Raw genomic sequence first — 25,915 nt, 5'->3', positions numbered from 1 at the left:
CTAAAACTAGTAAATCTAAAGTCACGTTTGCATTTGAAAGATGAGTAGTCAGAGTGGTTAAATCGCAGAGGTTGAAAAGCAGGGCTTGTGTGCCTACACAAAAGGTTATCAAATACAACCACAGGCTTTTATGTGCTGGCAGAAGGAATATTTAAACTGAATACAGACAACTAAATGAGGCGTGGATACGGCAATTTGTTTACCACAGTTAAGGTGGAATTTATTTTCCAGTATTTGAAGAGGATCATTGGATGTGTTCCCGGGCTCATTGGCTCGCGACCCTGGCCTACTGTATACCCACCATAATGAGAACATTTTCCTTGTTTGAAAAATGACATACCCAATCATGTTAGTGCCAGTGGCTAACGATTACATGTGCCACTTTCCCTATGTTATTAGTCAAGGAGCAGCATATTTTTGAGTGACTAGCAGGCGAACCTGAAATTCAAAAGAGATGGGCAGCTTCTGCCATTATTCCCCGGGATATCAGTAGCTTTCCAAGCAAACTGGGGGGAGATTTCTATCTGATTACACAAAGAAGTAGAAACTTTTCTTATCCAAGGAACATTCATCTCTACCATCTAAAACAAAGAGTGGACTACAGAAAGGGAGAGAGGTCTCCCACCAACATTTTTTAGAGAATGCATTAAAAGATGCAAGCCTATATCAACCCCATTGAATACTTCCTTATGCTCATTGATCTTCCAAGCAACCAATCAGATTGCACCATTCTGGCACAACATCATAAGTGGCTTACGTTAGATTGAACTATATGTTATTTATTGCAAACGCAATTATGCTTGTTTTATCAACCACAGAAAGAAGAAAGACTGAGTCAAGTAATACCAGATCAATGTCTGTGCCTACCTCTCCTCTCAATGAGCTAACTTGCATGATATTATCTTGCTAGAAATTACTTGAAGGATTGTTCGTTTGGATTGCATCAGTCATAGGAACACATACCTATGGGCATGCATATTAACATGTGAGTTTTCATTCTTTTCCAGGGCCTTCATCAGTGATTAGCAATGACGATGATTCTGCCAGCCCGCTCCACCATATCTCCAATGGGAGTAACACGCCGTCCTCTTCCGAGGGGGGTCCTGATGCGGTAATCATCGGAATGACAAAGATTCCAGTCATCGAAAATCCTCAGTACTTCGGGATCACCAATAGTCACATGAAACCAGACACCTGTGAGTAGAGATGATTTTCTATTAATGTCTTAACCCAAGACCCAGCTTCATAGAGAATTAGTCTGATTTTGGGACCATGCACACTAGAAGAACACTTAGGGGTTAAGAATAGGAGATTATACCTCGATGTAGTCTACTACAAATCTTGTATTGTGATTCTGATTCGCACAGTTTTAGTTTCTCTTGTGACCATAATGTGCTTGCGATTATTTATACATTGATAGTATTACTAAATCCAAGTGCTGAACCACGGTTGGTAAAGGCGCTCTTCCCATGTTATGAAAGAGAGGGACTTTACCAGACAGCATAGACCAAAGCAGAAAGGCTATAATACTCTTAGAACATTCAACCCAATAGGATCGAATTTTCTGATTAAAAGGAGAAACAGAAAGACAAGCATTGAAATGTTGTAGCAGAAGAACCGTACCAACCATTGTGGGCCCTAATCCACTTTATCGTCCTCAATGGAGCTCTCAACATTCTATTGTTCTAATAAAATTAGTATTAAAGGCACTCTGAGAGCAGTCAGGCATCATGATTGTCATTTTATTCCATAGAGAAGTGATTTATTACTCTCAAAATCAGAGCAGCTAGTATTCTTTCCCTTCCAATGAACATGGGCACTGGATGCAAATATTGTTTCAATGACATTGTTTTCCATGGCTTCAGGAGCACATGGGTTGGAACCATTTGCCTGAAAATAAGCATTAGAGATTAGAGGAGGCTTTCATACACTGTACATTTCCTACACCTTTGTAAATTACTGGAATTAGGTGCACAGTGTGGAGGCGAAGAGACACTGGGGATGTTTTTGAATAACCACAAAGTTCTGACAGTGCCAATAGCACCCACTGGCCAATAGGACAAACTGGCGTTGAAGCACTTTTTTGGCGAGTAGCACGCTACTACGGAACCCATAAAGGATTAGTGTTGAATTAGTATAGTGAAATATGATAGTAATTTGAGTGATGGATAGCTTAGTCAGTTATTTGGATTCAGAAGGATAGCGGAGGGATAGAAGAGGGAAAAAAGTTAGCATTTATAGAGCGCCTGTTACTCCTGATGGGGTGTTGAAGTGATTTTTCGGTGAGTAGCACGCTACTCCAGAACCCATAAAGGATTATTGGTGAATTAGAATAGTGAAATATGAAAGTAATTTGAGTGATGGATATTAGTCAGTTATTTGGATTGAAAAGGATAGTGGAGGGATAGAAGAGGGGAAAATGTTGAGTGGCTGTGTGACTGTATCCATGTGTGAGTGGTTGTATGGTATGTGAGTGGGTGTGTGATTGCCTGTTTTGTTCTATAAGTGGGTGTATGAGTAACTGTCTAGTTGAATAAGGAGGCTGTGTGAGTAACCATACGGGCAAATAAGTGGGTATGAGTATCTGTATGGGTGACTAAGTGACTGTGTGAGTGGCAGTATTGGTGTGTGAGTGGGTACATTGATTGGTGAATGGGTGCATGAGTGGTATATGAGTGAATAAGTGGGTGTGTGAGCGGCTGTATGGGTGAGCGAGTGCCTGTGTGAGTGTGGTTGTATTGATGAGTGAGTGGGTGTGTGAGTAGCTGGAGAAATTGGGGAGTGGCGTGTGAGTGGCTGTATGGGTCAGTGAGTGGGTGTGTGGATGGCTGTATCAGTGACTCAGTGGCTGTGTGAGTGGCTCTATGGGTGAGTGACTGGATGTGTAAGTGGGTGTATGGTTGAGTGAGTGGCTGTTTGAGTGGGTGTGTGGGTAAGTGAGTGGGTGTGCAAGTAGGTGTATTGCACAGTCAGTATCTGTATTAGTGGCTGTATCGGTGAGTGAGTAGGCATGTGAGTACTTGTATGGATGTGTTAACGAGTATGTAAGTGTTTGTGTGGGTGTGTGAGTGGCTCTGTTGAGAGGCTGAATGGGTGAGTGAGTGGGTGCGTGAGTGGCTGCATTGGTAAAAAAGTGGGAGTGGGAGTAGCCGTATAGGTGAATGAGTGGCTTTGTGACTGAGTCTAGGGGTGAGTGGGTAGCTGTGTGAATAAGTGTATGGGTAAGTGAGAGGCTGTGTAAGTGGCTGTGCGCGTGAGTGGCTCTGGATGAATAAGTGGGATTGTTAGTGGTTGTATAGGTATGTCACTGGGTGTGAGTGGGTGTGTGAGTGGCGCTGTGGTTGATGTCATCAGAATTGTCATTTGAGATGAGTGATGTAATATGAGGGGTCATAAATAGTACCTTGTGGGGGGTAAGTTATAGTTAGCTTAGGTAACTAAATCTGCTGAATTTCACTGGTTTTGTACAAGTGAAATCTGAGCCTAATTATAACACACCTGTCCCTTTTGTTTTTTTCAGTGAATTTCTAAGGTTATTGAAAATTCTATTTCTTCACAATAATGTCCCTGTAACTTTTTTTGTGAATTTCTAAGGCTTTTTAATTTTATTTCCTAAGTGTAACCTGTAATCTCTGAGAGTGAGTGTTTAAGTGAGTGCATGTGTGTGTTAGTGGGTGTGTGAGTGAATGTGTGGGTTTCTCAATGGGTGTGAGAGTGTCTGAATGAGTCCTGGAGTGGCTGCATAAGTGTCTCACTGGGTGTGTGAGTGTGTGTGTGAGTGTCTGATTAGGTCTGTGGGTGGATGCATGAGTATCTGAGTAGGTATTGAAGTGAGTGCATGAGTCTCGAAGTGGGTGCATGAGTGTCTGAGTGGGTCTGTGAGTGGGCGTGTGATTGTCAAAGTGATCTGTGAGTGGGTGTGTGAGTGTTTGAGTGGGACTGTGAGTGGGTGCATGAGTCTCTGAGTGGGTTTGTGAGTGGTGTATGGTTGTCTCATTGGGTCTGTGAAAGGGTGCATGAGTGTCTGAGTGCCCTCTTCTGCTCTGTTTTGCCTGTTCTACTTGTTTTTCTGCCCTCTGTTTTGCCTTTCTTATTCATTTTCTCCCATCTGTTTTGCCCTTTTCTGCTCTGTTTTGCCTTACCTGCTTGTTTTTCTACCCTCAGATTTGCTTTTTCTGCTCGTTTTTCCGCTGTCTGTTTTTGCCTTTTCGGTTAGTTTTCTGCCCTCTGTTTAGCCTTTGCTGCTAATGTTATTCAGCCCTCTGTTTTGTCTTCCCTGCTCTTTTTTCTGTCCTCTTTGCTCACTTTAAAACCATAGGAACAACCGCCTCCCTGGGGCTTTACTGATATTAAGGAGGTGGCAGCAGGGACCCTCTCCATTTAGCTCCAAGAGCCCGGAGGCCTTCACCACCTGGGGCTTTATTTTTACCAAGGATAGGGAGTTGCATGGACCCACCTCCTGGGCTTCTAAGAAGCCCTGGGGACCACCACCTCCACAGTGAAATAAAATGATTTGTCGGGGGCCACACGGACAACCAGGGAACTACCACCTTACTGGGGCCAAAAACTTTCATTTAAGTGGGAAGGGTGCTGTACGACCCACCATCCCCTGGGGCCAGGACCCTTGATTGTGAGGTGCCCACCCAGGCCACTTAGTAACCACCTTTGGTGAATGCAGGGGGAAACTCAATGCCCTGTTAATTAATAAAAAAGAAGGTTTTTTATATTGAACATTATCCTCTCCTGTTTGTTAATAGAGTTTTAAACGATTATTGACAATTTTGCCTTTCTTAACTATATTGACGTGTTGTGGCCTGTGCATTTAGGTTCAACTTAAAAAAATGAATACACCACACCAAAATTGTCTATAATCGTTCAAAACTTTATTAACAATGTGGACCAACAGCAGCATAGAAGGTTATTTAAATGTAAATCAGGAGAGGATAAAGTATATATATATATATATACACACACACAAGGGTTCAAGGTATGAAGATGCAGATGTAAGAAAAGTACATCTATGCTTACTTATATTTGCTAACCTTCATAATATTATGATAGTCAATACTTTAGTCACAATATTTTAGCGGAATAATCTTTTTTTCATCGATATTCTGACATGCAACTCTTTGTATGATGGCAAGTAACTGTGTGATGCATTTCATTTGAGTTTAAAACAATACCTAAGTATGAAGCAATACCGAACATTTTGTTCGCTATCTGAGTAGTCGTGTCACATATGTGAGAAGGAAAGACTTCTGGGCAGAGGCGTGCACATGACAGACGGACTTCAGCTACAGTACAGTACCTCCTTTGCGCAGAAAATGGCAAGCAGACATTCACCCACGCTCGCCCACACAACAGTTGGATATTCACACACGAAAGTGACTGTTACAAAGCGGAGTTCATACGAACATTGTTGTAACTATTCTGAATTTCCCTGAATACTGAAATACAGTATTTGGTAAATTTGTAATCGGCGTATTGATACAAGTATCAATAACTACCTGTATTTCAAGAACTGGCAACAAGCACACATGTGATCACCAAACGCCCAAGGGTGGTTTTAAATTATCAGTTTTAGGATCAGTTTAGTTAGAAAATTGTGAAACTTGCTTCTCAAGCCATCTGTGCTTATAACATTAGTGTAAACTCAAAGCCAGGATGCGGCAGGATTGTGACTAGATCACTGTTTAATAAAGCATCTTTCACTACCATAACCCACAATTTCATTAAAATATAGGCAATGTCTCCTGAGTAGGGACATGCCTGTGGGCATTCAACTTTAAGCAAGACCTGGACCTAAGGGCCCACGTAACTGGAGTGCCCAACAGTAAGTGAGACGTAGACCCCGAGGGCTCACAGAACTGTAGGCACGCAACAGTAAGTGGGACATGAACCCCGAGAACCCACATGACTGTAGCTGCTCAACAGTAAGTGGGACATGAACAACCGCGGCCACACATGACTATAGCGTACAACAAGTATGTGGATCTGGACCCCGGAGGGCTCACAGGACTGCAGAAATACACCAGTAAGTGGGACATGAACCCCAAGGGCCCATATGACTGTACCCCGAGGGCCCACATGACCGTGGCGTACAACAAGTTAAGTGGCACCTGGCATCTACTCCAACAAGGAGATTACTGCTTCTTGGGACAGAGGCCATGAGTCTGAACCCAGTGTTGGGTCCTCTTACCTCGCATATATGAACTAAAAGAAACACTGCTGTCCACTGGCTGTTAATAAATCAGTACTTAAGTATGCAATATGAGGAATGGCAAAATGGCCGGAAAAATCTATCTCAAGATATGTGTTCCTAGACAAATTATGCATCATACACTGAAACTAGTGTGCCGTTTCAGAAATCCAATTTCTTGTAGGCTTGCTAAATGTTTCAGATAGGGACAAATACAGTACATTGAGCCACAGAGACAAACATGGATTTAACTTTTAAGAAAACAGAATGATCTGTGATCAGACAACGCAGGCTATGGTTCAAGTAGTGCCATGTTAGTATTTTCTGCTGCCAAAAAGTAGAAATAACATAAAAGGCACATTTGGGATTGCACATTCATACCTAATATGGTACCTTGGCATTACTGACCAATAACAGATGGTTATTGTTACCCAGCTCAAGTGTCCTTGTTTGATCCACCTCCGAAGGGTGGAATACTGAGTGGACCGACCAAAGTTTAAACTTGAGTCCATTAAGTCAAAAAGAGGTTCTTAGAGTGAATGCATTAGTTCACTCAGCCACCAGACCCTACAGTTTATACCAATTGCTTCTGGAATGTCCCAAACCAAATTGGGTGACGTATAAACTATTTGTGACAGGTAGGAATCACTAAAATTGTTGGTGTGGGAAAGGTCATGGGACACATTCACATTGTGGGAACTTGATTTGTAAAATTGAAAAATATTACAAAATAAAATTAAAAAGTTGTCATTCATCGGTGCTTTCCTCTCTGCAGAAAATGTGCATTAATAGGATTTGGGCTGAATACACCTGTCAGCTTTCTGAATCTAAAAAAAGGAGCAACTCTACACAGATTAAAGCCTGTAATTTTGAGCTAATCCCGATATTTTGTGAGTCTCACCTACAATATAATTGCCTACTTGTAAAAATCAAAGTATTACGTTTGAGAGCAATTTCATGAATGGTCAACACCGAGAAAGACGTTCTTCAAATTCGTGCCTAACTTCTGTCATAGCAGCATTTCCAATACCTGCCCCATAATACTGCTGCTTTTCCCCATTGCCATCGTTGATTTAGCCCAGCCCAAAAACTGTATCAGCAGAATAGTTCATTGTTTAGGTTCAATGCCTTTATTGCCACTCCTGTCACTCACCTCCATAAAACAGGGCGTTACTAATCCCTTCCTAAGTGATTATTTCATCACCATCATCTGTGGATTTCAGAGCACTTTACTTTCAGGTTTGCACATGTTAGGGTTGCCCCAAAACAATTGGCGCCTGTTTCACCCAACCCTGAAGAATTGAGGTTGATTTGTTATTCTCAGGGATTATTAGGTCATAAGACAAAGCGAGGGCAGCAGCCATTTTAATGCTGAGACTTTAGCAGGGCACTCTCAGCCACACTAGAAAGTCTACTACTGCACAGGGATATGAGATCAGGACTTACCATTTCTACATAAATCACCAGACTTCAGAAAGCGTTGCAATGGGAAACACACACTACCGTTGCTACTCACCTGCCTCTTCATTACAACCTGCACCAGCTGCCTCCAATCCATCACATAAATATCCTGATCAAAAGACGCACTAATGTTGAATATTTGTATTTTACTTACTCCAGGTTCATTACAGCTTTGCAGCATTCTTATAGCTAGGCCCATTTTGCTGCAATTATCCTTGCAAGTACAAGTTAGAGAGAGTTGCAATCAAATATTATAAACATTTTTGGAAACGAACCAATTGTATCTTACTATCAAAATCGCAGAGCACAACCTCTTTCCACTTGGTAGAAGTAAGCCTCCCATTTCAATTGCAAACACAGCACTGGATGGAGTCAGGCGGGTCTTCCAACCTTGACCACCCCCTGCAGGCAGCCAACCCAACGCCGAGCAAGGTATTCAGCCGTCTGCGGTAGCGGGGGGGGGGATGAGCATGTGCCTCGCAGTGTAAAATTGGCCTTTGGGACCCAAGGATCTATCCCAGGGTAGAATACAATTAAACAGGGAGAGGCGGATGCAGCTCCCCTTTCATAGCCTTCTTAGTCACTGGGGACCCCATCTCCCGGGCGCAAATATAACAAAAAGGGGAGAGGGGCCATGCGCCCCCCTCCTTGAAGCTTAATAGGACCCAGGCCCCCATCCCTAGGGTCTTTTCTCCTTAAAGGGGGAGGGGGGCAAGTGGCCTCCCTTCCCGAGCCTCATTAGGCCCTGGGGACCTCATCGACCAGGGCCCTATGTACTTTAAAGGGGAGGAAGGCCATGTGCCCCCCCTCCCCAAGTCTTACATGGCCCTGGGGACCCTATCCTCCATGGCTGTTTTTTTTAAGGGGAGGGGGCCCCCATTCCTGAGCCTCATCAGTCCCTGGAGACTTCATCCCCCAGGGCTGTATCGATTTTGAAGGGAAGGAGGACCACGTGGCATATCTCCCCGAGCCTTATTAGGCCCTGGGGACCCCAACCGCTAGGGCCAATTTGTATGTTTAAAGGTGAGGGGACCAAATAGCCCCCTCCCCAAGCCTCATCAGTCCCTGGGGACCCCATCCCCCAGGACCGTGTGTCTTTTAAAGGGGAGGGGAGTCATATGGCCCCCTTCCCAAGCTTATTATGGCCCTGGGGACTACATCCCTATAGGCCCTCATTATTTCAAGGTGCATGCCCTGGTGCCCACCCATCACCCCCACTATACCCCTGCTGCCACAGCTAGCTCTCTACATGCTGCAGAAGCCAGTATTGCCCCCTCTCTCAGTGAGCAGGTATTTATGCTGCTACCTCCAGGCAGGAGCAATATCTTGATCTGTTAATGGCTCAGGGAGGGGGGCTGACTGCCCCCTCAAATTTTATAATAGTAGAGGCCCAGGGGGATGGAGTCCCCAGGTCTTTTTAAAGTCTCAGGGAGGAGGGCTGTGTGCTCCCTTCCCATAAATAATACAGGATACCTGGGGCATAGTGCCCCGAGCCCAAAGGTGTGTCCCCTTAAAAATACTTTGTTGCCCCAGGGATGCGGTCTAGGGAGGGGGGCAGCACAACCCACTCCCCATTCAAAACACTTCGAGCCATGGGGATGGCCCTAGGTTATGGGCGCCACCACCAGGCCTGGGGGCTAGGGTATGCCTACCCTGTTTTCTTAGAACTTTTTTTTACATTTGTTTAGGACTCTGACTTAGTCTCAAGTCCTTAGATGCCTGCCACCACTTCCTGGTTGAGATGGTGGCAGTCAATCAGATGTTAGTTTGAAATCTGTCTGCTCCGTGGATCCTCCTCAGCATGATATATATATAATTTTTTTAACCATTATTTCTCCAAAATTACTGAAGGGATTTACACCAAAACACAAAAAGCACTCTGTTGGGACCAAGGTCTAGCTTTCTGCCTAATTTGGTGTAAATCCGTTCAGCGGTTTGAGCTGTTGTGGTCTCTAAGTTTCCCATGGAAAAATGAATGGGGAAAATGTGTTTTGTCCAAAATGTATCCTCATACATCCAGGATTCTGAGGATTATTTAAGAAGGATCTATGCATTGCATGGGAGGAGAGTTATGTACTCATTGCTATGGACGTAACTGCCCTCTATACAAGTATTGCACATAAAGACAGCTTAAAAGCTGTAGAGTACTTCTTAAGCACTAGATCGATATCCTTATACAGGCACCCACAAATGCTATTAACAATGGTGCACTGGTGTCTTTACAATAATTGTTTGGACATCTACAAACAAGTAAGAGGAACAGCTATGGGCACCTGCTTCACCCACAGCAATGCAAATCTGCATATGGGCTGGTGGGAGGAGCAGGTGCTTGTGCTGAAGTATGCGCAAGAATGCACAGAAAACGTAATTCTGTGTATGTGCTTTATTGACAACTTATTCGTCACCTACAACAGAACGGAGCTCTCTTCGCGGTCCTTCACTGAGAAATTGAATAGCAATGATTTTAATCTACATTGCATCACCACCATTAGTAAACAGCAAATGCAATTTTGGGATTTAACAGTGCATGTCCAGCAAGGCAGAACTCATATTAAAACCTTTTGAAACCGACAGCTGGCAGCACCACACTTCATGCGTGCAATATCCACCACAGTAAACTCAATCCTAGTATCCCCTATGTAGAGAATCTGCACATGCATCCAAATTGAAGTGACCAGCAACAACTGGTGGAGGTGCAAAATGAGTTAAACAGCAGGTTCCTAGAAAGGGGATATAGTCATGAGGTGGTACAGGCGAGTAGTAGTAAGGCCAATAGTAGCAATCAAGATTACTTACTACTCTCTAAAAAAGACATGCGGCAATCTGGGGAACATGACATAAGGATAATTACAGGCTTCTGTTAACAACATCAAGAGATTAGAAGTATATTAAACAAGCAATGGCACATTTGAAAGAGTGATCCTACCATTGGTTACATGATCCAGAGTAAGCCCCTTACGTCATTTAGAAGAGCTAGATCCCTGAGGCAATATTTGGTGGACAGCAGTCCAGAAATGGTCACAACAGAAGGCTGGCTGCTTGGCAGCCTAGGTTTTAGAAAATGCTTACAAGTGTAAGGCCTGCTGCAATGGAGTTAATTCAATGGAGGTGATGCCACCCTTATCCAATACTCCGCAGAAAATTTGTAAACCCCTACATTGCAAGACAGGTTTTGACGTATATAGGCACCTTGCACTGTTATGTGAAAATGAGATAGTCCTTCTACAAGGATCAGAGTTGATAAGTTTTAATGTTTAGCACTGGTACAAGATATAGAAGGTGAAACACACTTTTTGGTTAAATTCAGCATTAAGATTTTCCATTTCAATCAATATTCAACAGCGTTAGTTCTTGTATGATATCACACAGTGACAACACATGAGAGGGCAAGAAGTTTGACCACATTTACTGGTGTTTAACATTAAGCATATTATGTTAGTATTTCAGTGCACTTGGGTTTTATTATTTTTATTTTATTTTATTATTAGAGTTTTATATAGCACAAACTTAACCCAAAGGTATCAAAGTGCTTTACATAGATTGTAGACGTCACAAGAGTTACATATGGAAAATACTGTTACATGGGTCCATATTATGCTCTGGTTGGCATACTAGTTGTCACCAGAACAGTGTATGCTACCAGCAATTTTTTGATCAGGTAGGATCTATGGTGAACTGTCATCACTAACTGTTTATTTATATGCATCATAATTTGAGTGTTTGATGGGATTGCAATACATCTTATCAGCATTGTTCAAAGTAATATGTATTTTATTAGGCTCCTTATGGATTCCTTGCAATGAGATGTGTTTGCACAGGCATTGAAATTCATTAAATATATTGCGTGATTTTGATAATTTGGTTGATTGATGTATCCTTTCTTTTGTTTACTAACATGGAGTATTCTCCTTAACGAAAAGATAGGGGTTGTTTGCTTACTTGAAAAACATGAGTATTGCATGGTGCTGTAGTGTAGATAGCTAATCATGTATTTCATTCGTACGGTGTGTCTATTTTCTGTTTTCATTGCACACGTCACTTTTGAATTAGTGTCATGATGTAAACACTGTGTGTGCACCTTATTTTGTTCATTGTTGTGAGAAAATTCAGTGTTTACGGCCGAAACAGGTTACCGAGATGTCACGCTCTACCAATCAACTGTTTTTGCACCTGTGATCCCGAGCTATCCTAGAGCCTGTTTCTGGAGGAGTGTGATGGGTAGTCATTGACATAATTGCACTGTGAATGACACACGTGTACATCTGTCTTTCAATTTTCCATTTCTCCTTGTTTAGGTCTCTTTTTATTTATTTCCTTCTCTTTTTTGGGGGTTAGTCTACAGCACCCCAGAGAGTGCTACCGGGACGCTTGCTTGCCACTTCAGATGCTGTTCATCGTATTCCATGAGGTCACTGTTTTAAACTAGGCCGCATTCTTGAAATGTAGTGTCCACAATGTATCACTTTTTTACCCCGTCAAGTTGGGTGCTAGTTTTAGAAACATTAAGTTAGCCATCTTGGATCTGTACACTAGTGACTTACAATGCAAAATACTATTCCAAGCTGGCCACTCAGTGTCATGTTTACTGAGTGGTCATCTTGAATTGGTATAGTGCATAGTGTATCATTTGCTTTACTGATCCCAATTGGCCAATGCATTGCTTCTAAACTTGGCTGCCATGTGGGAACTTTAATACATCAACTCTCTATGTACAATACCGTTGCGAGACAGCCACCCGCTACTATATTAAGTTTTGTTTTTTATCGCAGGCGTATACTGCCAGGTTTAGGCAGCGGCATGTTTTCTTTTTTATACACCTATTCTTTTAATTTATCTGGCATATGCTTGTTGACTTTGTGTGTGTGCTTTATTGTGGATGAATAAGTGGGTAAATGCAAGAATGAGTCAGTAAATGATGAATGGATGCATGAGTGCAAGTGTGATTGACATAGTACATGTGTGATGATGACTTATTGAGTGCCTAAGCTACTAATCATTTAAGAAGCAGTTTCAGTTATAAGTTAGATCTGCTGGCATTGTCAATGATTGTTTTGGGCTGCTAGCTGAATATTCTCTTTAGCGTTGACGTTTTCCATCTAAGTCCAACCTTCTGAACCAAAGTGACATCTAGGTTTTATCTAAAACAGCAAGAACTCTTCCTATTTTATCATTTTCCCAGATCAACATGCTTGGGTTAGGATAGGTTTAGGAGAGGGCGAATGAAGAACATATTCGTAAATGAACGTGTTTAGCCGCTTCATTTTCAACTCATTCCCAGATGATTCTCTATAGTGGTTTCATTCTGAAGGATCAGTCTATCGCAGTATTTGTCTGCAGTGGTAATTCTCTGTCAATATATTCTTTTTAACTGTACGGATCTGCAGGGGCTCCACTCCATAAGACTCACTCAAAACCTACTAAAATATCTAAGCAATATCTTCAGTTGAAGAAACTGCAGTCAAGATTTTCAGAAAGCCTGAGCAAAATGATGGGCAGCAACAGATGAACTCTCCTGCTGCTGCACTGCCACAATCTCTTTGCCATGAGTGGGAGTGCCATTTTCCCGGAAAATCATATTTTTGGTCGCCAAGAAATGTCAATCATGCTAGTCAGACAGAACCCTGCAACCCCTGTGTACTTATCACCATTTCTCCATAGCACATCACAGTCTTAGCTTGCAAGTTGTTCTAAGGGGTGTTTTTAGTACATTGGACGTTTGGCTGAAGAAAAAAATTATATTTTATGTTTGTTTATCTTTATGTTTGTTTTACTTTTTTTCGATTCACACGTAATGTAAAACAGAACTGATTCTAAGTGCCATAAAAATGATACACATAGTGAGAGAGGTCACGCCATGTGTTTAATTATTGTGATCTGGTTGGTAGTAGGTTGACTGTGTACAGCCGCCATTAGTGAGGTGAAGGTATAGATGTTGACGTGCCAGACCGTTGTTAGAGTGGTCAGGACTCTGAGCATCTGGTCCTACCGCTGGAGGTCCTGGTTACATGGATCTATTTCAGTAGGGGTTTGTGAAGGAAATCCAACATTACATAGGCCACTATGGTGCTGCTCTTCCCATGGGATTGGTTGATTGCTCCTTAGATCAACTTGAACGTTTTTATTAGAACAACAAATTCATTCATTGTTGAGAACTACTCTCATTTAGATCATAATTTCATCTCTAGTCCTGATCGATGTGTTATTGAGAGATAATTCTGCTCCACAAACAAAAAGTAGGGCTCCCACTTACTAGGCCTGCAGACGGATACTGCTATACTGGAGAAAGCAAGGGTGTCCCAGCCACTTCTCCGTGAATACATTGAATTAAATCAGTTTAGAGCCTTTGGAATAAGGGTTGGAGCATTCCTGAAAAAGAAAATTCTGAGACTTTTTAAGAAAAATAATCTAGCAACAGTAAACATTCACTCTGGTTCCAAGTAAACAGTACCTAAAAGGAGTGTTACCTGTCATCGGCCAGAGATCACTTAGTGACTCAGTGACTCTGAGCACAAAATCCCCTGTTTGAAAGGAGCTGTCAAACAACAAAGGTCACGACCTCTTGTCAGAGACTTATCTTTGGCTGTCTAACTCATCCAAACATCGTCTTCCATAGGACACTGGAGAACTTTACCAATTTGTAGAGAAAACTCTCCACGCAGGCACCCACCTAATGTAACTGCTCCTTGTCCTGCTGACATTTTTCAATAAACTAAGCATTTACTGTTACCTATGAAATTGTGACGCTCCGAGTGTTTCGCCACGTGTGCCGCCTCTAGGAGTCACAACGTTGACAATCACAATATAAAAATTTGGTTGCAGTGGATTTCATAGTATTGCGATGGGAATCCCCTCTGTGGGAAACGCTGTGTGGTGTGTGTTGGAGACTATTTACTGCATGGCATTGCCTGTCTTTATCTCACACCATGGAACAGTCATTGGAGCACGATTACATGTCAATAATTTGATTAATTGCCTGAGTACTTCCAATATATGTTTGTCTTAAATCTACAGAATATCTATTAATTAGATGTAATGTCCCACACTCACCTCTGGCATTAAAAGACCTTCCTGTGTGGAAAATGTACAAGTTTAGTAAAAAAATGTTTGTTAAAAACAGACTTTTAAGCTATGTTTGAAACCAAAATGTATCCTTTGTGATCGTTGTTTCAAAAGTTTTGCCCAAAAGCAAATATTTTACTAGCTGCAAATATTTCGGCTGAAAAACTGCAGAAAGTGGAAATTGAACAAGCCTCTAATGCCAACCTTTTTATTATCAATTCAAAACTAATATCACAACTCACTGCAACTGTGCTGCTGTCTTGTACACAAGTAGTGGTGATGAAAGTGAACAGTCTTTGCACGCAGTCCTAGAGCAGTTTCGTTTTTTTCATTGTTTTTTTTTATAAACCTAGTCACAGAAAAATCATATCAAAATTAGAGGAAAACAGTGAAAAACAAAGGGCCGAGATATCTGGATGAAAGTAAATAGGGCTCGGGTATTTCAGAGGACCTCATGGTAATTTTGATGTGGCCGCAAACTGCCATAAAATTAGACTGACACATTCTGGTCAAGGACCAGAGGCAAAAACGAAGACAATGCTTATGAGTTTAAAAGACTCATATTAACTTCTTTACCTGGCACGCCGCTACTGAATGTAATACCCTTTAAAGATAAGTTAGGGTATATTTACAGGTAAATTGGGGAAGCGTGTCTTAAAGCTAGAAGACTAACGCCACGCTCCGTCATTTTAGAAACAAAGGGCTGCACCCTTATTTACAAGAATATGGTGCTGCCCTGCTTTCCCCCTGCATTGGTGCTACATTTCGCTGCCTAGCGCCAATGCAGGCACCCTTGCACCATGGTGCAAGGGTGCATGCGTTGAGGGTGGTGATTGTTTACCTGCAGGAAGGAGTCCCCTCCTGCACATAAACAATACTTAAATGGCATTTTGTAACTTCTTTGTGTGAAGCGGCACACAAAGAAGTGGAAAAACGTAATTTAAAAAAAAATGATTATTTATATGGCGGAAGGGACACCTTCCTGCACATAAACAATCATTGACGTTTTGCTCTTTTCATGTGTGCTGCACAACCCAGCACACATGGAAACAGCAAAAACGAGTAGAAATTAAACATTTCTCCTTGATGCGCCAGGGTAAGACCAGGTTTTCCCTGGTCTTAATTTTGGCACTGCCCCATATTTATGCCACCCTTGTAAATAAGGGGCGGCATCAAATTCTATGGGTGTTGTCGTGGGACGCCCACAGCAAAACCCATTGCCATCTCCTTTCAAAGGGGGCCTTATTTACAAGGCAGCGTTAAGCCACGTTAGGTGGCTTAACGCTACCTTGTTAATAAGGCGAAGCCCATATGGCCACAGGAAGGTCACTAAAAGTGACGTTCCTGTGGCGATAGGGGCTTGTACATAAGCCCCAGAATGTTTCAAAGTTTGTGAACTCCCAGAGCACAGAATGTGTCGCCACCTCCCCTATGATAACAACCACTAAATAGTTCCTCATCTAAAATGGCGGTAAATAAATCCCATTCGGGGGCCATGAGTGATTGGTGTAAACAGGAAACCTGCGAGCAGGTGTCTCTTTGAAGGGGCGAGCTTTGAGGTCAGCAGCGTGGCAGTCGAAGGCCTGGCTGTGAGGAGTTAAACGCTGGAATGAACAGAGAGGTGATGAAGGAAGGGGAGCTGATAAGAGGCTTTGACGACGGCTCCTGAAAGACGCCGGGAGTCAGGTGCCGCTGCAATAACATCTCTTGCCGACCATTAAGACAGCCTAATGATTATTGTCTTGGAGTTTGACAAGCAAAACATTCCTGCTGTGGGCTGCTTTGAAAACACGCAGGATTCTTGCCCTGGAAAGGCATGCGAGGCCCAGCCAACCTCTAAAGCTGTTGTTTTACTTGTGGAGTCTGTCTCCTGTCTGAGGACCTTATATATACATATTTTTCTGAGGAACCGTGGGCCACCACAGGGGGAAACAGGTTTTGCATTCGTGCTGTTTGCTTCTGTACAGGGTGCAAGAAACTATGTTATAGAACTCAGACTTTTGGTCTTTCACTGTGCGAAAAAGGAAAATAAACGTTTTCTGTACTCTCAAATTTGTAAGAAAAGTGGTGTAAATCATTTTTCCTGAGTTTATTGCTGTGAACAAAGGCTTCTTTAAGTACACCCTCTATTTCTTATCTAGCTTTTATTACTTCTACTATGCATGGCAGCATATTAGTAATGGTAATATGAAGAACTTGCTGCAACAGCACTGTCAATAAATGGCACCCCATTTGCAAATGCTTTCGTGGTTTAGATGAACTAAGGGAGTGGTGAGAATTCAGGATTTGGAGACATTCACATGCACATACAGAATAGCAGTGTGGACAGTCTCCCAGTACACTTGATTGATGTACAACTAAGTTTACAGATAAAGGTGATAAAAGGGTCATTATAGGGTACGGTCATGCAAAATGCAGGTAACACCCTTAATCCCATAAGTTTGTGAGCGATCAAATACATCTTGCAAGTCGTTTCCATACTGAAAATGCATGTAATTACTCCTGAAAAATGCAGTGCCTTTCTATGTTGAGGATGGGATGAGAAGGCACCATATCCCATGGGGGACTCAGGAAGGGCTTTCTATAGATGGAAATGTATTTCCTTAGTGGAAGAAAACATTTAAAGAAACAAATGTTTAAATGCACATTTCTGCCAGGCATACATAAGAGGATTGTCCACCATACAATCAATCCATAGTAGTACCAGTAGTAGCGAGTGCCAGGAGTACATGTGGAAGTCTATGACTTGCGTGTATTTCCAAATACACGCAGGGGAACTCGACTGAAGGCTATTCATCCTGGATTCAGTACAGAGGTTCAAGACCCGGGAACTGTCCTGTGACCAACCCCTGCCACAAAGCTTCCACTTGGCATAGGGTATGGCCTTAAGCCATGGCCCATGCACTGTACTGCTGCCAATAGTACAGGATATAATCTTCAGATGCTATGCAGGTAGCAAAAACCTGAAGGATGGCAATACTTTCATTAACCTGAACAGCTGGCTATTACTTTGGGGGCATTCCATTCCATCATTTTTCGGTCATCTATGGGAAGAAGCAAACATTTAGGGGATCTTCCACTAAGGAGGTACAAACAAACAGAAATAAAAACATCTTTTCACTCCCCAAGTTCATGTGGCATTATTTTATGGGTATGTTCAGCTTCAACAAAGGCTCGTCTCTGGACTTCTGAGTTCAGCTCACACCAGGCAATCACAATTGGTCTTGACACATGAATTGCACCTCACACCATCTCCACATGAATGACAGTAGTAGTCAGTTAGATGCAAAAGCAGATTCACATTTGATCTTTATAGGTAAAAGCTCAATGCGATGCATGCCTTATGCTCTTGTTGGACCATTTAAGTCTGCATTTGGAAGTAACGTTTACAAGGATATCTCACTGTTAGCAATGCTAGTATTATAAGATCTCTCTGCAGCATTTAACACCATCTCACAATCAGTCTTAATCCAAAGACTGGGGGGGATAGGTGTCGGTGGAAAAACCTTGAGGTGGTTGAATAACTTTCTGAGTGAGTGCACCCATTTGGTGCAATTAGAGTTCTTCTGCTCTTGACCCATAGCCTTGGACAGGTGGGGGGAGGGGCTGGGGCCACAGGGATCCTCTTTGAGCCCCATCCTTTAAAATATCTGGGTGGCCCCCAATTAGCGAAGTTATAAAATCCTTTGGTTTCGATCTCATCGCATATGTAGTCGACACTCAACTTGTCACCACAATGGGGCCTAACCTGAACTGTACTAAAGAAAGATTCCATGATTGTATGAAAAAGATCGCCTTTTGGGTGCAGCTCAATTGTTTTCAACTAAATACGGGTAAAACAGAGATTGTGTTCTTTGAGAAGGCCCAATATCTGTGGTCTGAGTATTGGTGGCCCCAGGGTTTGGGTTCAGTTCCTACCCTGAAAGCGTAAGTGAGAAACCTGGGAATCATGGTAGATGAAAGCCTCTCCATGAAGGAACATCTGAATGTCATTTCGGGTTCCTGTTTTGGAATTATGTGCCTCTTTAGGAAAGCATTCAAGTGGCTACTTCTTCAGTCAAGAAAATTCCTAATCCAGGCTCTCATAGTCAGCCACCGGGACTATGGCAGTGTACCAATGGTTGCCATGAATAAAGTCCTGTTTTCCAAACTCCAGCTGGTTCAAAATACTATGACACGTTTAATTTGCCATCTCCCACCTCGATCGCCCTCAAAACTCATTCTCAGAACTCTTCATTAGCGGACCATAAAAATGCACTCCTTGTTTAAATTCCTTTGTCTGGTACATAAATTCCTGCGTGGAAGTGGCCCTCTCTATCTGCAGAGAAAACTGCAGCTGTATGCCCCCTCCCAGAGTCTTAGATCTAGTGGGAAGCTTCTGTTACATCCTCTGTGCATTCACTCTGCCAGGTATGGGGCCGTTCATTTTCATACGTGGTCCCCCAGCACTGTAATCAGCTTCCGCTACATCTACGTGCATGCACTGACTTTGAATGGTTTAAAGCATCTTTCAAAACATGACTTTTGGTTTTAATCTCTACTAAATTAATTTAATTATTTCAATGTTCCTGCTCCAGGTCCTGTAGAGCTGCAATTGCGCTGAGAGACCCCACTCAGGGGGATTTTCTCCGCTTCATATGCAACTTTAACATAACATAACTGTTTACTTACAGTCTTTGCTTTGAACAGATTACAGGGTAATACACCATTGTCATTACTTCTAATAGAACACTCAGCTCAATCACTCTAGTTAAACGTTTCAGCCTGTTGTAAAACTCAAGGGAATATGCATCTGTTTTTCCTGCCTAATTTCAATTCCCAAGTCTTTCCTTGTTATGTGGTTGTAGGTTTGCACTTATTGTACTATGTTTTTCTTGGCTACCGTTCCACGGTAAAGGTTTTTTAAATATTACTGCGAACGGTTGCTTTTTTTTAACTGCACAAGACTAGTGTATAGAGAATGTACAGTATTAAACCAAATTGGAAAGTTCTTCAAAATTACATTCTGTCATTAAACCCGTTTGTAGTACAACACAAAAACACGTTGTTTGACCTACAATAGCATTTCCTTGTTTGCCAGCCTGGACAGTGTTGCCAGTACAATGATTTCAAAGAAAAGGTGGTTTTTATGGAACACAATATTGCCTCCAATGATTTCACATTTTTGAGAAATTAACATGATCCTAAGAAATCAAACCTAATGAGAATGCTGCAAATTTCTGAAGACAGCTGTAAAGGGGAAATGATTCTCTGTGGTCCCTGTCTGATGTGATTGATAACAAACAATCCCCCTGATAGCAGCCTTTTATAGTATGCCAATATCTGCTACCCCAGGGTAAATTATGAGGGTCTTCGTTCACCAGGGCCTTCTTTATAGCATAGGAACATTACTCAACCAAGAGCTCTTTCTAATGTCTTAACTGCAATGCTGAAGGACGCTCCAGTGACACTGCAAGGGTTTCTTCAATTCAATCAATGCTTTTAATTAGTGAAAGATGCTGTCAGAATCCCTTTAGAGAGAAGAAGGAATGTTTTTACATATAATGGAAGAAGACAGGCGCATTCTCTAAGACTTTTCCCCAGTCTTCAGCTTTCTAACTAACCAGAGAATGTAGCATATTATGTAAAATGTGGTATATTGGTTGATCCAAGTACCCAACCCAGTTGTGTAAGTGACTCTTAAAGTGGATTCTATGAATCGTCATCATTTCCTTGGATAAGTGCAAGAATCTGAACATGTGTAGAGTAGGCTTCGGATGCTGAAATATGACTACTGCTTTAGCGCAGATCATTTCTGTCTTTCAACATCTGAACTCTATCCGGGGTTGTACAAATACTACCTGAGATGAATATAGCTCTACTGGCCAACACTTTTGGCAAAGTTAGCTTCTGTCGCCGGATGCCATTGTATGGTTTTGAATGCCAATACATTATCTAGTGATGCCCTTATCACGTGTTGGCCTTTTCTCATGGTCTTATTTGCAGTATATTTTTTATGTCTTCTTTTCCCATGTTAGCCTTTAAATATGGAAACAGTCCCTCCCCTTTCAAAACATAGAAGATCACTCTCACAGGCGTGGCTTAGGATGTCTCTCAAGAAAAGAAATGACCCGCAAATTTGTTGTGAATGCAATATATGTGTAAGAGTGTGTGTGGGCACTCCAATTCATAATGAATCTGCTGGGCTCAAAAAAAGGCAAATATTTTTCTCTAACTGAATTCAAAAATTGCTATTTTGCAACAGTATATCTATAGGTAGATGAGTGAGGTACACAAAGAGTAAATTACCCACACTCATGAATAGTTTATGGCTTTTCTGCATTTCATGAATGTTCCCTTAGTTTTCACTTGGGTATAATGTATTAATGTTTTGATTTATGCACATACGGATATATTGTTCAAGTATGACAGTGACTCGTATCCATTTCCAATATACCTGCATTAGGGTAGTATATGCAGTCTATATAATATACATATTACATTGTTGAAAATATTGCAGCTTTTTAGATTTTTTTTCACTGTACTAGTAATTCTTGTTAAAAAATGCATTTCCATTCATAGATCCCCTAGAATATATATACAAACACACACACAAACACACACACACACTGATTTGTGTTTTCCTCAGAACTTTTACCCCACTTACTTCAAATATCTTTGTGCGTAAATTAGGTAATCGGATGTGTGTGGGAAACATTTCTAGATATTTTCAAATGCAGAGACATACAATGCTTTGTGGGTTTTAATAGAATTTACCCTGCACTTCCCTTCCCACTTCTCGAACACTTGCCTTGCCACATTTCAATCGCCATGAAAATGTTTGTGTATGTCAGGTATTCAACATGTAGGTCTACATACTTGCATAGATTACTTATATCTTCACATTTGTTAATAAAGCCTAACGTTGTCACTCATGCTTTGCAATCCTGGCGTAATGCTAATTTATGACAGAGGAAAGCTTTGTTAATTAGGTGCAAGGAGCATTGAACCCGATAACAATGTCAAAACCAGCACTAAGAGATTGTTCTAGAGACACAAAAACATTGAAATTATGTGTTTCTTGAGTCAGGTAAAAACGTGTGCAGCACTTGCATTTCTACCAAGTTCAGAGCACTAGACCACATCAATGGAAATTGTAAACAGAACAACAATTAATTAGATAGTAGATCTCTAAGGAACTGTGGGTAGTTTGTAGCTGAAACATTCATGCAATAAATACAGCTGCCAATACACAATCCCATTGTGGTGTTAGTTCATTCATACACGACATGTGTGATCTTTCAGGAGTCCTGAATTGACACATGAATTCATTATGTAGTGTACAAAATACACTACATAATGGATGATCCTATGTAGAAGAGAAAAAGTATAGCCATATAAGACTTAGAGTAGCCAAAATTGAAAATATTTCCGTGAAGATATTAATGTGTTGGTTGGTGAAAGGATATTGAGCACCTCTATTAATGCATTCAGAAAAATCAATGCCACGTCAGCTGTGTCTGCACTTGGGAATTTGGGGGCATTGCACTTAGGAGGCTTATTTGATCTCATCACCTCCACCTTCCCAAGGAGGTGGGACATTCTGCACTTGCTATTCTGGAACACTCTCTGTGTCCTACGGCCAGCCTAACTCAGACTACACCGTCCAGCGCAGGGGGAAGGGACAGAGCAAGCCACATGGATCACTGGGTGACACTGCTGGCAGCTTAATGCTACTCTTCACCACAAGAGACACCCCACTGGAACCAGTTTACCACAAAGAGCATATATTATTGATAACGAATACAGCAAACCATACTGAGGCACACAATCCCTCCAGGAACCGATAAGGATGAAACCTTGATCTCTTCCAATGTTCCCTGAAGCACAGTCAGGTCACGCTTTAGGCTTGACACAGTGGAGGGGCGCCAGGGGTCAGTTCAGGGTGGGCCTCTTCCATGTCAAAAGGGCACAGGAATTATACAGGCTAAACCCTCTGCGTGCTTGAATGCAACTCATCCACCCAAGATAGGTTTTCTATAGTTGGGGTGCAAGTTATCATGCACATTCCCCTCCCAGAAAAGATGTTGACCCTGAGATAACTGAACTCCTCCTCAAACGGTCTGTAGTCTTATCTACATCATTGCAGTCCTGGTAGTTTGAGGTGCACAGAGGCTTGAACGCATTGACCAAGTGATGGCCCAACTCTGGGTGGCAGGGCAAGCAGTGCATTGACATAGTCACTTGGGCACCCGTCAGACAAGTGAGAGAAGGCCACATATTACTGAGCACAAGCATAGTCTTATTAATGAAACCACAGTGGATTTCCAGGTGTAACACATACCACTGAGATCCCGTTACCTTTAAGGTTCAGGATGTGCAAAGGTTGTTGTCTTGGAATATGAACCCCAGAAAGACAGAACCCTGTCCCCCAGAGGAGGTCTTTGTAGACACAATTATGTGGCTAAGTGTCCAGCAGGGTGCAGTGGATTGGGCCAATCGGCTCATGAATATTCATTAAACCACATTCTTAGCACCACCAGTTTCCTGAGCGCTGAATAAGTGCATTCTTCACACGTTGAACTTCATCGCACCTACAGTACAGCACTGCACGTTAGTATACATGCGTCCAACACACATACATGTTTTGCCTTCCCTTGGCTTTTCTCTTCTACCCTTTCATATTTGTGAGTGAGCCCGCCCGCCTGCAGTACGCTTAGCATCTGAGACAACTTGAACTGTGTTGTCTTAACACGGCAACGCTCCTGGTAGAGAAGACGACAGCCATCCCTTCAGGTGATGTGAGATCACCGATAAATGCCTGGTTAAGTAATGTGCGGATTAAGAGCTTCTTCCCAAACTAAAGCAACATGCTCTTTTGTACTGATTAAATGACAGATGGGCAGCCCTAAATCGTTTCGTATCTTCGCAGATTTCCATCTGTCACTGGGTAGAATCGAGTATAAATTGTGTTTACCTCCCTAAAACCCCTAGACTTATGAAAGTGTTTTCAGCCTTTGTCTGTGTAACCTTTCTCACACCTGCATGTTAACGTAAACAGGCAGCACTACCCCGACACTCGCGCGCACGCACATGCCCCCATACTCGCTCATGGGACTGGGAGAGACCTCTGTTTCGGGATATCTTCATTTTCATCACTTCAAGTAGAAACCAATAAGCTGAGCTTAACTCTCGACTTGGAGTATGCGTTTCGAATTTCTAAGTAAGGAAAACAGGGCCTAGGTCACAACCGACTGCCGTGTTTAGATCTTGGCGGACGGGTTACTCCGTCACTATGGTGACGGATATCCTGTCCGCCGCAATATAAATCCCGTAGGATATAATGGGATTTACCGTCATAACGGTGACGGATATCCTGTGCGCCGAAATATAAATCCCATATGATGTAATGGGAATTATATTTCAGCTGACGGGATATGCGTCACCGTTGTGACGGAGTAACCTGTCCGTCGAGTTCTAAACAGGCCCAGAGACAGGGCAAGTGCAGAGGATGCAATATGCTCATGTCTATGACCAATTTAGGTGTGCAAATGAATGTATCTGTGAGAGGAAGATCCTAGTGATCAGAGGAATGCGGCCTATGCCAGAATGATTTTTGTATATGGCATTGCGCCAGCATAGTTAATTTCCATTGTAGCAAATTTTGGGGGAAGGTGGGTTCACTGGCATTTCTGCAACATCCTACAGCAGAAGTAGGTAAACACGTAGAAACTCATGTAACTGGGCAATCACGTATTCCTTGTAGATGCTTTTGTCCCCTAGAAACCCTAGATGGCAGGAGTAAGTGTATTTCCTGGTATAAGTGGTGAAAGATAATTTCCATATCTAATCGAGTGTTAAATTGTTTAATTGTTTAACAATTGAGAAACTCAGAAACAAAGCTAGATGTGCTACACACGCCACACATACACAGACACCCACACCCAACACACACAAAATGCAAGACAAACAAACCCACACACATACACAAACGTTCAGTATGAGAACATCAAAATATGGTTTTGACCTTTGAGGATCTGGTCAGATATCATGGAATTTATTCATAGTGTAAAGAGAAGAATGTTAAATATTTATTTTACTTCTCTATAGATCAATTTATAAATGCGCCTATAGTAAGGAAATGATGCATCACCAGTTTAGCCGCCAAACAGTAATTTGTTTTAAAGTAAGAGGTTTCTTCAAAATGTGTAAAGTGATAGAATGTTACTACTAGAAGGAAACGGGGCTTATGTTTAAAAAAATATTCGTTCATTCTGTTGTTCCTGTTTCAATCCATTTACACACATTGTAATTTCAACGTAAAAGTTTTAGCTCATAAAAAAGTCCTGTCATCTCTTTTTAATACCATAGCAAACAAGCATATTGTCTCAACGTAGCACAAAAGGATTTATTATGATTGTTGTTATTACTCCTGTTCCTTTTGATGGAATTAAAGAAGAGCCAGCCAAGGATTTCCTCTTTGGCAGGTGTAGGTTTTGTACCATCTGTATTTTTCTAGTAGGAGTGTATGTCAATGCAAATGAAAAGTCATGCAGGTAATTTTAAGCAATATCTCTGCTCTGACGCTGAGAGGTAAATTCTTGTGGGGAAAACTGTTTGTTTCCGGGACAAGAAGGCGGCTGCTTAGAAGAATCCTTTTGTTTGGAGCTTCAAATGGAAAGAAATCTGTGTTGGAGTAAAATGTACAGACATTGTAGTTTAAATAGTACTCAGACCCCTTGTACTCTTTGTATTCACACTTCTAAGAGACAGGGGCTCCTATTTAGAGTCTGGTAGATGTGGAACATCTGCCAAGAAGTGGAAGAATTCCCATCCAACCTATTAATAGCCCGTAATGCATTCAGGCACTCTAAGTAGGATGGAAGAGACATCCACCACTTTTAGCTGAACTATAAATAATTCCATAGGTTATTAATTTATGCAATCAGAATGGTGGGAGATGAAGTGAAATTTAAATCTTCTTGCTTGAAGTGTCTCTGAGTAACACATCCAACCATGAAAGGATCAAAATAATGCAACACTACCTTTGCCAGGCCATAAAGCCTTGATAAAACAAGCATTGGCCAAGTCTAATGGATCTGGCCTTGGCGTCAGAGCTATTGGCTTTGACAACGCTTTCTTCCTTTGCTCAAGTTTATCATACTTTGTCATTTCAAGATGGCTGAAGAGTTTAGAAGCAACATATCAGCCATCTTA

At 42.0% G+C, this 25,915-nt stretch overlaps 1 protein-coding gene across 5 annotated transcripts in view; it reads left to right on the top strand.

Moving 5' to 3' along the window:
- NTRK2 (neurotrophic receptor tyrosine kinase 2) overlaps positions 1–25,915 on the top strand; it is a 590,175-nt gene that overhangs the window by 376,539 nt on the left and 187,721 nt on the right. For all 5 annotated transcript variants that reach the window (XM_078675804.1, XM_078675807.1, XM_078675806.1 and 2 more), the window contains one exon: positions 1,008–1,196. In XM_078675804.1, the coding sequence (XP_078531930.1) occupies positions 1,008–1,196 (189 nt within the window). The remainder of the gene's footprint in view (positions 1–1,007; positions 1,197–25,915) is intronic.

Source organism: Lissotriton helveticus, chromosome 2_1 (assembly GCF_964261635.1).
Source record: "Lissotriton helveticus chromosome 2_1, aLisHel1.1, whole genome shotgun sequence".
Lineage (NCBI taxonomy): Eukaryota > Metazoa > Chordata > Amphibia > Caudata > Salamandridae > Lissotriton > Lissotriton helveticus.
The sequence above is the reverse complement of the archived record's forward strand: the minus strand, read 5'-3'. Positions and strand labels throughout refer to the sequence as shown.